Below are 15,387 nucleotides of genomic sequence, written 5' to 3'. Positions count from 1 at the left end.
TTATTTGTTCACTAATGCCATTTTCTTTACATTTTTAAGTGATTAGGTTTCTAGTGCAAGTTTTTTTTTAATTTTAATTCGATTTTTCTGTATTTTAGATCTGATGAATGCTAATGAGTATTCGAAACGTTATGGATTTTAATTGATGTGTATTGTCAATCTTATTCCGGGTTTTAATATATATGTTTTATATTTTTATTTACTTTGCAATTTCAATTTCAATTAACAATTTCTTTTGTTAACCATTTTGCTGTAAATTCTTGTAGACTTTATATAATGTTTTTCCTAACGTAATAATAATAATATATAATATATATTATACAACTGTACTCGCCTAATGAACAAATCCACAAGGGCCGTGACGAGGATTCGAACCTACGTCCGAGATCTCGGACGTAGGTTCGAATCCTTATCACGGTGGATTCCACATCCACAGGCCTTGTGGATTTGTTCATTTGATACATCACGCTATTGTGATATCTGTGTGTACTCACCTAATGGTGCTTGCGGTGGGGGGGGTGGGTTGAGCTCTGGCTCTTTGGTCTGTATGTATTAATCTAATGTTTGCGTCCTTGTCCGTGTCAGCATGGGCGTACGTGACGGGTCGTGCGTGCCCTCGACGATGTCCGTGGCCGCCACCACCTCCTCCGTCACCCCAAACATCCCTATCTCCACCCCCGGAGGCTGCGTCTCCAACGCCCGCGACGGTCCCATGGGGCTGGGGGCCTCCGGGATGGGCGGGCCCATGCCCCCCATGGGCGGGGCCCCCATGGGGGGGCTGGGAGGGGGAATGGCGGGGAGTATTGGGGGCTCCAGAGGGCCTTCCCCACACCACACCTCCCCTACACATCCAGGGGGCCTTCCTCCTACGTCTGTCGGCCTTCAGGTGAGTTTGTCTCATATTTGTTGTTCTTTGTTTACATAATACGACACCTGTACGACACACCACGTGGTCGTGTTTACATAATACAACACCTGTACAGAGCTGTATGACACACCACGTGCACGTGTTTACATAATACAACACCTGTATGACACACCACGTGCACGTGTTTACATAATACAACACCTGTATGACACACCACGTGCACGTGTTTACATAATACGTTCTCCAGGATGTCTTAGGAGTACAGACAGCAAGGTGTGTGTGTACCGATACTAGGTTACGAAAGCTGATAAGACGGAGCCCCACCACTAGAGTGGCAACCTATAATTGGGACCGTAGAGCTGGAGCTCAAGGAACGAACACACCTACACACACACACACACACACACACACACACACACACACACACACACACACACACACACACACACACACACACACACAGAAGGAGAAGATTGTGCGAAAAAAACTAGTGGAGCATCTGGAGCGAAGGAACTTTGTAACACAGCATCAACATGGGTTCAGGGATGGCAGGTCCTGCCTCACAGGGTTACTTGAATTCTACGACCAGGCAACAAAAATAAGGCAAGAAAGAGAAGGGTGGGCAGACTGCATATTTTTGGATTGTCAGAAAGCCTTTGATACAGTGCCCCACAAGAGGCTAGTGCGAAAGTTGGAGATGCAGGCTGGAGTGAGAGGGAAGGTACTCCGGTGGATAGAGGAATACCTAAGCAACAGGAGACAACGAGTCTGTGTGAGGGGTGAGGTCTCAGATTGGCGAGACGTCACAAGTGGAGTCCCGCAGGGGTCAGTCCTTGGACCTATACTGTTTCTGGTATATGTAAATGATCTCCCAGAGGGTATAGATTCGTTCCTCTCAATGTTTGCCGACGATGCAAAAATTATGAGGAGGATTGAAACAGAGGATGATAGTAGGAGGCTACAAGATGACCTGGATAGACTGAGTGAATGGTCCAACAAATGGCTGTTGAAGTTCAACCCGAGTAAATGCAAAGTAATGAAACTAGGCAGTGGAAACAGGAGGCCAGGCACAGGATACAGAATAGGAGATGAAGTACTTAATGAAACAGACAGAGAGAAAGATCTAGGAGTTGATATCACACCAAACCTGTCTCCTGAAGCCCACATAAAGAGAATAACGTCTGCGGCATATGCGAGGCTGGCTAACATCAGAACGGCGTTCAGGAACCTGTGTAAGGAATCATTCAGAATCTTGTACACCACATATGTAAGACCAATCCTGGAGTATGCGGCCCCAGCATGGAGCCCGTACCTTGTCAAGCACAAGACGAAGCTGGAAAAAGTCCAAAGGTATGCTACTAGACTAGTCCCAGAACTAAGAGGCATGAGTTATGAGGAAAGGCTGCGGGAAATGCACCTCACGACACTGGAAGACAGAAGAGTAAGGGGGGACATGATCACAACCTACAAAATCCTCAGGGGTATCGACCGGGTAAACAAGGACGAACTTTTCAACACTGGTGGGACGCGAACAAGGGGACACAGGTGGAAGCTGAGTACCCAAATGAGCCACAGAGACGTTAGAAAGAACTTTTTCAGTGTCAGAGTAGTTAGCAAATGGAATGCATTAGGAAGTGATGTGGTGGAGGCTGACTCCATTCACAGTTTCAAATGTAGATATGATAGAGCCCAATAGGCTCAGGAATCTGTACACCAGTTGATTGACGGTTGAGAGGCGGGACCAAAGAGCCAGAGCTCAACCCCCGCAAGCACAATTAGGTAAGTACAATTAGGTAAGTACACACACACACACACACACACACACACACACACACAGCTTGACCAAAGAGCCAGAGCTCAACCCCCGCAAGCACAATTAGGTGAGTACACACACACACACACACACACACACACACACACACACACACACACACACACACACACACACACACACACACACACACACACACACAGCTTGACCAAAGAGCCAGAGCTCAACCCCCGCAAGCACAATTAGGTGAGTACACACACACACACACACACACACACACACACACACACACACACACACACACACACACACACACACACACACACACAGAGCCGACTTTGTAAGGTGACTCCATACACAGTTTTAAATGTAGATATGATAGAGCCCAGTAGGCTCAGGAATCTGTACACCAGTTGATTGACAGTTGAGAGTTCGGGATCAAAGAGCCAAAGCTCAACCCCCGCAAGCACAAATAGGTGAGTACAAATAGGTGAATACACACCCACACACACACACACAGTTGGTAATCATACAATATTATGAATCGCCTAACTACATAGCTAGTTTTAAAAGCAGGTGCGATGCAAACAAACTGGAGGAATCGCAGCAGGTGAGAAGATACATATAAGAGCTATAATGCTCTACCTTGCTAGCACAACTAACCGGATTAGCGACACGAACATTCTGGGATTAGCGACACGAACATTCTAGGATTAGCGACACGAACATTCTAGGATTAGCGACACGAACATTCTAGGATTAGCAACACAGCATGTGTGTGTGTGTGTGTGTGTGTGTGTGTGTGTGTGTGTGTGTGTGTAAGAATACGTCATATTATGTGACCAAAGAAGAGGCAGAACACAGCTCACAATATCATAACAAGATCAGCGTTGGAAGCATCAGTAGAAGAGAGAGAGAGAGAGAGAGACGTCGCAGCGGAAGGCTTCGTTCCTTATGATTAGAAGATGAACTAGTAATGACCCATTTTGATAGAGCCAAAGAAAACTGAAAAGTGACATCATAACTTTTTGTATTTGAAAATCAATTCTGAACTCTTTAGACATTTGTAGCGAGTGAACGAATGTGAGGGATGAGGAGTACCAGGTGGGGGTGTGGGGGATGAGGTGGGGGATGAGGGGTTACCATGAGGGGCCCCAGAGGGGGGGGGGGAAATAAGAATGTCATGCCTCCCCCTGCCCCTCCTCCTCCACAAGGATAAAATATAACACCAATCAAAAACAAAACCCAACAATATACCCAACAATATACCCAACAATATACCCAACAATATAACCCCCCAAAAAATAATAGAAATAACAATATACCGCCTTGACAACATCCTTGAGCTCCATGATAAGTGAGAGAGCCCACGACACAGCAGCAAGGGAACAGGTCACTCCCTGACCCATAGGAGGAAAGTCCTACTCCACGTCAACAAACTACAACCCATGAAGCTAGGAGCCAGTTAGCATTTTCTTGTCCCTCCCCGCTTGCCAATTTTCCCTCACACATCAATGGTGCTCAGAACATTTTTCATATTCCTTTTTTTTGGCTATTAGAGGACTAGGAAAAAAAAGTAGAGAGTGGAAGAGTTTAGGTAAGATGGCGACACCTCCTCAACATGGTGTGTATAATATCTTGAAGACATTTATGACCTTTTTTGTTATTTTTATGCAGTCAGGTAATTGATGGCTTTTGTAGGACCTGAGATTCTACCTTTTGTGCTGCATTATTTTTTGTGAGGTTTCTTCGTCTTCTAGCTGTTTGTCAAGTATGTTTACTTGTGCTTCAGGTCTGAGAGGTGAGGTTAGCTTAGTAAAACTTGTGCAAGAAGCCAGGAGAGGCTCTCATATAACTTGTGCTTCAGGTCTGAGAGGTGAGGTTAGCTTAGTAAAACTTGTGCAAGAAGCTAGGAGAGGCTCTCATATAACTTGTGCTTCAGCTAAGACATGCCAGGAACGCCACCTCCAGCCTATAGAACCCATCGTCCAATTGAAACGCCTTAACCGTTCACTTGAACGTTCAGAACCAAAACCCACTTAATTTATTCCGGCCAATACTCATTAGTCCAGAAAATAAAGAATTTACGTTTATCAAGGCATTTTCACTGCTGCCTTTCAATTTATACGGATGTTGTTTCGTGTTATTTTGTTGTATGTAAACAATATTCCGCGTAGTTTGGTATTAACGGCGTTAATTGGGGCTTGAAGTCTTGGAGATCAACATGGACGAGGCTTGGGTACGGGAACGGAACCCAGGCTTGTTCACTTCACCCTGAGAACGCCCTGTCCCACCTCGGGTTTCATCTCCAGTACGGGTTTCCAGAGAACGCCTTGCCCCACCTAGGGTTCCATCTCCAGTACGGGTTCCCAGAGAACGCCCTGCCTCACCTAGGGTTCCTTCTCCAGTACGGGTTCCCAGAGAACGCCCTGCCTCACCTAGGGTTCCATCTCCAGTACGGGTTCCCAGAGAACGCCCTGCCTCACCTAGGGTTCCATCTCCAGTACGGGTTCCCAGAGAACGCCTTGCCCACCTAGGGTTCCTTCTCCAGTACGGGTTCCCTGAGAACGCCTTGCCTCACCTAGGGTTCCATCTCCAGTACGGGTTCCCAGAGAACGCCTTGCCCCACCTAGGGTTCCATCTCCAGTACGGGTTCCCAGAGAACGCCCTGCCTCACCTAGGGTTCCATCTCCAGTACGGGTTCCCAGAGAACGCCTTGCCCCACCTAGGGTTCCATCTCCAGTACGGGTTCCCAGAGAACGCCTTGCCCCACCTAGGGTTCCATCTCCAGTACGGGTTCCCAGAGAACGCCCTGCCTCACCTAGGGTTCCATCTCCAGTACGGGTTCCCAGAGAACGCCTTGCCTCACCTCGCTGCTGTGATTGATGAGGAAAGGTATGTAATGGCTAATGGCAAGAGATAATGATCACTAAGTAGGAAGGTGCCATTGATGAAGCAAGTTCCGTGATAAGGGAGACGTTGGGGGTGATTATGTCGGAAATTAGGATTCCCAATATGCACCTGTAGAGAGAGAGAGAGAGAGAGAGAGAGAGAGAGAGAGAGAGAGAGAGAGGGTGTGGGAGGATGAAGAATAATTTTGGAATGCTGGGCGTGATAATTTGTGGCTTTGGAGGGAACTCCTGCCATGATATGTTCTCATATAGCGTATTTCAACACCAAAATACTGAAGTAACGCGCCCTGCTTCAGTGATGACTGCTGCCTTATTTGAAACATTCAACATTAGACACGGTAAAGCAACATTTTACCATGTCGTAGCTCAGTCGATTAAGGCAGCGTCTGGGATCCTCTTGGACGTAGGTTCGAACCCTCATCACGGCCCTTGTGGATTTGTTCATTCAACATTAGAAAATGGTCAAGAAGAAAACGGCACAGCTGCAGATGGTAGACTACAACAGGAGGAGGAGCGGGTGTACGCTCCATGGGGAGCACGCACCCACACATCATGACATCGGGAGGCTAGTTATTACTCTCTGGACAACAACACTGGTCTTTAAGAAGCAGTTAATGATGGGGGATTGATCTTTTTGTTAATCTCCTTCAATAATAGCAAGATTAATAGCAGTTAAAAAGATTTAACAGTCCCCGTGGTGTAGTGGTAAGACACGCAGTCCCCGTGGTGTAGTGGTAAGACACTCGCCTGGCGTTCCGCGAGCGCTATGTCATGGGTTCGTATCCTGGCCGGGGAGGATTTACTGGGCGCAATTCCTTAACTGTAGCCTCTGTTTAACGCAACAGTAAAATGTGTACTTGGTTGTAACAACGATTCTTCGCGGCAGGGGATCGTATTCCAGGGACCATAGGATTAAGGACTTGCCCGAAACGCTACGCGTACTAGTGGCTGTACAAGAATGTAACAACTCTTGTATATATCTCAAAATATATCTCAAAATTTACAGATTAGTTGGTTATTTGTTATATATATCTTCCTCGGAGAACAGAAAACTGCTAACAGTTAATTATATAATCATTATTGCCTTCATTTTTCTTCCTTAATGAAGAAAATTAAATTTTGTTTTCGGTTCAAAATTTTCGTGTTGGTCTCGTGTCAGCGACACCTCACACTATACTCCTTCGTTATAAAAATTACTTTCTCCCGTCGGATAATTATCTTCCTTGACGCGCCTTTAATTATCTTCCTTTAATAATAATAATAATAATTAATATTATTATTATTATAAGATATCAACATGGGCAGGTGTTATGTGGTGGTGGTGGTGGAGGGGGGGGGATGATATCAACATGGGATGAGCCTCAATATGTTTGTTTCCCCCCCATTAACAAAACTATGTAGTCCTCCCTCTTAAACCCACCCATCTTCTGTTTTGAAGGACAGGCTCTTATAATCTTGTAAACTGAGGTCCGCACGGGGTCACGTGGCCTTTGTTTACATGTGGCGGTAGGAGGGCAGAGAGGCTGCCTCCCTGTCACATCTCCAGCGTGGGGGTGGGGGGGGGTGGCACTTACTGCTGCCCTGGAGCATCAGGCGCTGCTTAAGTGGCGTTTATGCCACTTAAGAACAAGTTCTCAACTCTGAACATCATCTCAGGAAAGCTGGAGGAACCTTTCAATAAAAATGTGTGAATATGTGATCAATAGGTTTCGTAAGAATATGTATCATCTCATATATTATCAAGGGAGCCGATAAGTACATGTAATATTATATAACAACAATAAATTAATAAATAATAATGTTTTAAGTAATATTTACGAAATGAGAAAGCCTGTTCTGTTTTATTATTATTATTATTATTTTCTACCACAGACGTGGCCACACATTTACAATGCTAACCAGCATATATACATTTTCTTCTGTCCTCCATGGACAGGGTTAGAGAAGTGTTAAACATATAGTTCAAACCTGTTCTGTTGTTTGGGATGTGTTCGCTCTCGGCACTAGAAAGAAATATTCGTTGAAATGCGTTTGTTCGTTTAACTGGCTTGCAACACAAACGCTGCTAGCGAACACTTGTCGCGAGAGGAGCAGTGGAGATATATTCGTCTGTTCTAATAACATAAATGTCTGCCAAAAGTATCTATATCTACCCGTTTGTTTGTGTGTATATACACCTTGAGTTTACTCTCATCCTGGGCTTTGTCCAGGACTAAAGTATACTGTTGGATGGTCAGTACATGACTGTTTCATTAATAACCTTTCAGAGGTTGGTTGGTCTTAATAACCCTCCAGAGGTTGGTTGGCCTTAATAACCCTCCAGAGGTTGGTTGGCCTTAATAACCCTCCAGAGGTTGGTTGGCCTTAATAACCCTCCAGTGATTGGTTGGCCTTAATAACCCTCCAGAGGTTGGTTGGCCTTAATAACCCTCCAGAGGTTGGTAGGTCTTAATAACCCTCCAGTGATTGGTTGGCCTTAATAACCCTCCAGAGGTTGGTTGGCCTTAATAACCCTCCAGAGGTTGGTAGGCCTTAATAACCCTCCAGAGATTGGTTGGCCTTAATAACCCTCCAGAGGTTGGTAGGTCTTAATAACCCTCCAGTGGTTGGTTGGCCTTAATAACCCTCCAGAGGTTGGTAGGTCTTAATAACTCTCCAGAGGTTGGTAGGTCTTAATAACCCTCCAGAGGTTGGTAGGCCTTAATAACCCTCCAGAGGTTGGTAGGTCTTAATAACTCTCCAGAGGTTGGTAGGTCTTAATAACTCTCCAGAGGTTGGGTGGCCTTAATAACCCTCCAGTGGTTGGTTGGCCTTAATAACCCTCCAGTGATTGGTTGGCCTTAATAACCCTCCAGTGGTTGGTTGGCCTTAATAACCCTCCAGTGATTGGTTGGCCTTAATAACTCTCCAGTGGTTGGTTGGCCTTAATAACCCTCCAGTGATTGGTTGGCCTTAATAACTCTCCAGTGGTTGGTTGGCCTTAATAACTCTCCAGTGGTTGGTAGACCTTAATAACCCTCCAGAGGTTGGTAGGTCTTAATAACCTTCCAGAGGTTGTTAAATATTTTACATTAATATCCATTACATACCATTTTTTATATTAAAAACTAATCATAAAACAGAGTTTGTGAGAGAATATACCCAGCTGTAAGAACATCATTCATCTTTTTTTAAACAAAAATCAAAGTCATATTCCCTTTGTTGATATACTGAGATATGTTAAGAGTTTGATGGGCAGTAATTATGGGCATCAGTGCTAGTCCCACCGACCCGGTGAGACTTAATGCCTCCTAGGCTTACGGGCTGAGACTTCCCAGCACTATGCTCCGGAGTTGACGAGGCCATGCTCCGGTGTTAACGAGGCCATGCTCCGGTGTTAACGAGGCCATGCTCCGGTGTTAACGAGGCCATGCTCATGGGGTGGTATAAGCCATGTCATGCTTCCTAGTTGCCACACCCATACACACACACACACACACACACACACACACACACACACACACACACACACACACGTGTTTGTCGTTCATTTGTAAACAATAAACACCAATAATACTTGGGGTTATATTTTAACATGACTCCGTCTGCTTGGTCGATACCGCAAAGCTCTCCCCCTCCCCCCCCCCCTCGTGCTCAAGGTGCGGCGATCACAGATCACAGGATATGATCACGATATGGAAGATACTGAGGGGGGAAATGAACAAGGGGGATTAGGATATAGCCTCTTTAAGTTGAGGGAATATGGAAAAAAGAGGACACAAGTGGAAAGTTGAAAACACAATGAATGGAGAAAAATGTAAGGAAATTCTCGTACCAAAGTGATTAAGAAAGTGGAATGCAATGAAAGAAGTTTTAGAGACCATCTTTAGCTCCAGCTTCATATAAAATTTAAATGTTAAGGTTTCATAAATGCGCGCGCACGCGCGCGCACACACACACACACACACACACACACACACACACACACACACACACACACAGGAGGACACGCCACCAAGAGACTACTATAATTACTTGGAGTACAGAACAGGTTTTGAGGCCAAAAGGGATTTACCAGTAGAACGAAACAGAGTGAATCATTACCTAAATTATTTTGCTGTTGTTGTTTAGGATATGTGTGTATTAATTATTTGCATACATTTAGACTTGTAATTCTTGAACAAATGACCCTCTATGATTTAGATCTTTTTTCACGTGTAATGTTTGTGTGTTAGCTGTTTTATCATACTTGTGTATGTGTCCCCTTGTGTGTGTGTGTGTGTAGTGTGTGTGTGTGTGTGTGTGTGTGTGTGGGTGTGTGTGTGTGTGTGTGTGTGTGTGTGTGTGTGTGTGTGTGTGTGTGTGTGTGTGTGTGTGTGTGTGTGTGTGTGTGTGTGTGTGTGTGTGTGTGTGTGTGTGTGTGTGTGTGCGTGTGTGTGTGTGTGTGTGTGTACTCACCTAATTGTGCTTGCGGGGGTTGAGCTCTGGCTCTTTGGTCCCGCCTCTCAACCGTCGAGTATGTGTGTGTGTGTGTGGGTGTGTATGTGTGTGTGTGTGTGTGTGTGTGTGTGTGTGTGTGTGTGTGTGTGTGTGTGTGTGTGTGTGTGTGTGTGTGTGTGTGTGTGTGTGTGTGTGACCCACCCACCAGAGGTGCCACCAGCACAACTCACAACACTGACGGCACTCATCTTCTCCCTACAGAACTGCCACGGCACTATGACTCCTGATAAGAACGCAGAGTTCTTCCTGCCACTTATGAAGGTAAAAAAAAACTCTCATTCATTTTCCCCTTTTTTTTTGCATTTGGCTAAAAAAACAAAAAAACAAAAAATCCTTGGAAATCATAGACACGTTATATAAAGTACGCGTATATAATTAAGTTTTTTTTTTATTATTAAAGAACCTTAGTCTTGTTCTAAGAATGGAATGTTATTCTTAGCAGTTAAGTGTCTATGGTTATCGAGGTGTTCTTGATGGGATATCACAGTTCTTAGTTGTTGGTTATGCTGTATGTATGTCTCGGAGGGGGGGGGGGGAGGGGGAGGAGGGGGGGGGGGTCTATTGGTTCCACTGTAGTGGTGTAGGTCTATTGGTCCCACTGTGGTGGTGTAGATCTATTGGACCCACTGTGGTGATGTAGGTCTATTGGACCCACTGTAGTGATATAGATCTATTGGCCTCACTGTGGTGATGTAGGTCTATTGGTTCCACTGTATTGATATAGATCTATTGGTCCCATTGTAGTGGTGTAGATCTATTGGATCTGCAGAGCAAAATATGCTGGGTTAGCGAATCACTACAGACCAGGAAATTTGGATATAACGAATCACTGCGTAACAGGAACACATTGGGCCGTGTTTTACAACGCTGACCTGTGACTGAACGATCAGCAGTGCCTGGATAAGGGATATTTACACCTATGCGCTGACGCCAAGCATCCAAACTTACCCATACCCTCGCGGATGGGTAACTTACCCATACCCGGCCCGAGGCTTGCCTTTACATAGGTGTAGCACTCCTCATGCGGGTGAGAGATTGTCCCCTGTGGGTAGGAGATTGTCCCCTGTGGGTAGGAGATTGTCCCCTGTGGGTAGGAGATTGTCCCCTGTGGGTAGGAGATTGTACCCTGTGGGTAGGAGATTGTCCCCTGTAGGTAGGAAATTGTATCCTATGGGTAGGAGATTGTACCCTGTGGGTAGGAGATTGTCCCCTGTGGGTAGGAGATTGTCCCCTGTGGGTAGGAGATTGTCCCCTGTGGGTAGGAGATTGTGCCCTGTGGGTAGGAGATTGTCCCCTGTGGGTAGGAGATTGTCCCCTGTGGGTAGGAGATTGTCCCCTGTGGGTAGGAGATTGTCCCCTGTGGGTAGGAGATTGTCCCCTGTGGGTAGGAGATTGTCCCCTGTGGGTAGGAGATTGTGCCCTGTGGGTAAGAGATTGTGCCCTGTGGGTAGGAGATTGTACCCTGTGGGTAGGAGATTGTCCCCTGTGGGTAGGAGATTGTCCCCTGTGGGTAGGAGATTGTACCCTGTGGGGTAGGAGATTGTACCCTGTGGGGTAGGAGATTGTACCCTGTGGGATAGGAGATAGTACCCTGTGGGTAGGAGATTGTACCCTGTGGGTAGGAGAATGTCCCCTGTGGGTAGGAGATTGTCCCCTCTGGGTAGGAGATTGTCCCCTCTGGGTAGGAGATTGTCCCCTGTGGGTAGGAGATTGTCCCCTGTGGGTAGGAGATTGTCCCCTGTGGGTAGGAGAATGTCCCCTGTGGGTAGGAGATTGTCCCCTGTGGGTAGGAGATTGTCCCCTGTGGGTAGGAGATTGTCCCCTGTGGGTAGGAGAATGTCCCCTGTGGGTAGGAGATTGTCCCCTGTGGGTAGGAGATTGTCCCCTGTGGGTATACAACCGGTTCTCCTCAATAACAAATGTCATTTTGACGTATAATTTCCCTAAGGGCAAAAGCTGGGGGTACTGAAAATTGGCAGCGGCTCGCGAAATTGACGAAATGTCCCGTTTTCAGCTGATAGTTCAACCGGTAGGTTAGGTTCGGGCACGTGCTTACAACAGGTTGTGAGGGCTCGGGAGAAGGAACTGGAGAGAGAGCTCCGTGAGGAATAGGAGATAACCTCGAGTAGGGAATGTGAAAGATATGTGTGAAAGATATGCATGTCACATAACAGTTTAGAGATGTGTGTGATCTATTGGTCACACTGTGGTGGTGTGGATCTATTGGTCACACTGTGGTGGTGTAGATCTATTAGGGAGGCTGGGAGATGCTCAGACGCTAACAGTATACATCTCCGAGAGATTATAGTACTGGAGAATTATACCGCCCTGATAATGACAAGAAACCACCACCTGTATGTGAGTTTGTTTTTTTCCATTTAAGATTACCAGCACCTCGTTGTCACTAGTTAAAGATGCCTGCACGATACGTGCAGTAGACTAGCAGTTTGCCTCGGTAATGTCGCACATTTTCATCATTATTGTTGTAGCACCGGTGGAATTTATCAGGTGGGAAGTGCGAGTGAGTTTGACAAATGTTGGTGAAAGTGTTTGAAGCACAAGGTAGCCATTCAATTTGCTGGTCACACATCACCCTTGCTCGCCACTACCAAGCTACACTGCGGGCTCACCATAGCCCGTGCTACCTGGAACTTTTTGTTCCAGGTAGCGAATCTTTAACGACAACAACATACCAAGCTACAGCCGCCCTCTAATTGGACAATAGGAAGTCCAGCAGTAACTTGTAGAAAGTGGTTTAACTTACCGATATAAACAGAGCGAGAGAGGACGCCTCTAGAAGGAGGAGGAACAGGAGAAAAAGAGCAAGAGACAGGAAAAGGAGAGAAGAGGAGGAGGAGCAGAGGAACAAGAGGAGATGGACAGGTTTCGTGTTGGTGAGGGGACGGGCTGGACTCGCCTTATCTACAGAGCATTAACAATAAATTTCAAGACTGTAAATTTGGTTAAGTTTGATTTAGCTAATTTAGGTGAGAAGAGGTGAGAAGAGGGCTGGGTTAGGATTGCTATGCTTTGTCTCGGTAAGATTATGGGTTTACAGTGTAGCGAGTGTGGCGTCATTAATGTGTCATCTTCAGGTAAACTGTGTGTATGTGTGTGTGTATATGTATAATACACACTAAGAAGGAACAGTGGGGGGTGTTTATATATGTTGTTGGTGTATACACCCCGTGGTGTTGAGGTGTATAGGTGTGGAGTGACACACAGGAGTGCGATGACCCAGCAGGACCCCACAGCGGGGACCCCACGCCACGACCCCACGCGGGGACCCCACGCCCGGACCCCACAGAGAACCCATCAGGTGGAGAGGGGGTCCAGGTAAATGTTCACGATGGCCTGCCACATGAGACGCCCATCAACCAGCGGCCGGTACAGCTTATTTTCCGAATGTTTATTAGGCATTTTTGACCTTTATTGTCACTGGAAGGGGTGGCGCTGTCTTCGTTCCCCTCGCGAAGTCCTGTAAAAGGGGAGAGAGAGAGAGGGCAAAAAAACGGTACATGTGGATCCTTGCTTGCGTGCTTGGAGCGGGGGGAGGGGGGTGTTGTGTGTGGGGTGTGGGGGGGAGTTTGTAGTTTTTTTCATTTTAATGGGAAGGGGGAAAGTTTGTGGAGGTTATATAATAATGGTAAGGCGTTCACAGGTTATGTCATCTACCCATTATTTGTCCACAAACTGTAAGAGGGGGTTCCATATCGATTTCCTTTGTGAATTGCTTCGTTATTTTGGGTGTTATAAGCTGTATATCCGGCTTGTGTGCGAGCCTTACAAGTGCATACCCCCTCCCCCCTTTTTTGTGCATAGGGGGGGGGGGCAGGTGGGTACAGGAGGACACCCTTTCTGACCCCTATTAGCAGGCTGATTAACTTCCCCCCCCCCCTATAGGTTATAGTGAGCCTTAACCACCCTTACTACTTTACCATACAAAATAACCCGCTAATATATTTACAAAAGTTCATTACCTTTTATCTTTAACATGGTTTACAGTTAGTAAACAGTTTACAGGCTTGGAAACTTCACAACCCAAGGTTGTGAAGTTATCAACTCTCTGATAACGCTTCAGAGCTCATAAACTGTTTGATAAACGTAAACAGATCTGGCATGATGGAGGGGGGGAAGATGTACCGGTTTCGTCAAGTGGTTGTTTGATGCATCCTGGTTGTGGTCTAGGAGCTTGTTTGAGGCTACCGGGTTAAGCAGTTTACGGCTCTAGTATACTTACTGGTTGTTAATGAAGATGATAATATGGTGGATTTAATAACCCATGTTGGTTATTAACTTAGTATATTGGTATTAACTTAGGTTGGTGTAGGCCTTAAGCACTACCCCAGTCCAAGGTACTGCAGCTCCTGGGCCCTGGCACACTATAGCGCCGTGTACCGACACCAGCGCTCAAGCTCATCTCCACCTTCAGTCTACTTAATGTTGTGAGTGAGTGAGTGAGTGAGTGAGTGAGTGAGTGATATTTACAAAGCCGAAAGGTAAGACTGCTGACGCCAGTATGGTAAAAAATGGCTCGTTAGATATCGTTCAATGGACGATAACTTTCGACGTTAATCTTGAGATGGTTATCTTGAGATGATTTCGGGGCTTAGCGTCCCCCGCGGCCCGGTCCTCGACCAGGCCGGATTGTTTATCCCAATATTTATGTACTTTCTGGTAAATGTTATGATAATTTAAAACCGTTTTTGTTCAGTAGAGTAGAATTCTTAACACCCAGGACCAGTATTCATCAAGCACTTAAGTCTCCACTTAAGTGCTTGATGAATACTGGTGAAGGAAGGATTGACGAAACCTGTTTATCTTTCATTCAGACATGGTGGCTTAGTTGGCAATTATTTACCAGTTGTAGAGCTCCCGAAGCACTACAAGGCCCTTAATAACAATTTACAACTTTGGGTTGTGAAGTTTACTTCTCGTAAACTGTTTAGTACATACGAACTGAGTCGCCATGATCCAGCAAAGATGCACAGGTTTCGTAAGGACATTTTTTAAGTATATATATTTTTTTTACATAACTGTCGAATTCAGTAATATATATATTGACGTTATGAATGTAGGCATTACAGTTCCCCTCGTTATTGACAACTTGTATATCTCTGCTGTAATGTTCTGTAACACCTGTATTATGTATTTATGTATGGATATTAGGTGGTGGTGGTGGTGATAGTAGTGGTGGTGGTGGTGGTGCTGGTGGTGGTGGTTGGTTAATAATGGTGGTGATATTGTTATATTTCAAGTATAATTGATTTTACTGTTCATACATGCTATTCCCCCCCCCCCCCACTGTTATATTTATTCAATGTTCACTGTTATTTGTGGTCATGCATTGTATTCAC

The 15,387-nt window shown here is 45.7% G+C and overlaps 1 protein-coding gene across 1 annotated transcript in view; it reads left to right on the top strand.

Moving 5' to 3' along the window:
- Window positions 1–15,387, top strand: part of LOC123773389 (NGFI-A-binding protein homolog) — a gene marked incomplete at its 5' end in the record, with an annotated part of 78,011 nt that overhangs the window by 1,869 nt on the left and 60,755 nt on the right. The window contains 2 exon segments of the mRNA XM_069318032.1: window positions 586–886; window positions 10,232–10,291. Coding sequence (XP_069174133.1) covers window positions 586–886; window positions 10,232–10,291 — 361 coding nt within the window.

This window comes from Procambarus clarkii, chromosome 89 (assembly GCF_040958095.1).
Source record: "Procambarus clarkii isolate CNS0578487 chromosome 89, FALCON_Pclarkii_2.0, whole genome shotgun sequence".
Lineage (NCBI taxonomy): Eukaryota > Metazoa > Arthropoda > Malacostraca > Decapoda > Cambaridae > Procambarus > Procambarus clarkii.
This window is presented reverse-complemented; position numbering and strand designations above follow the sequence as displayed.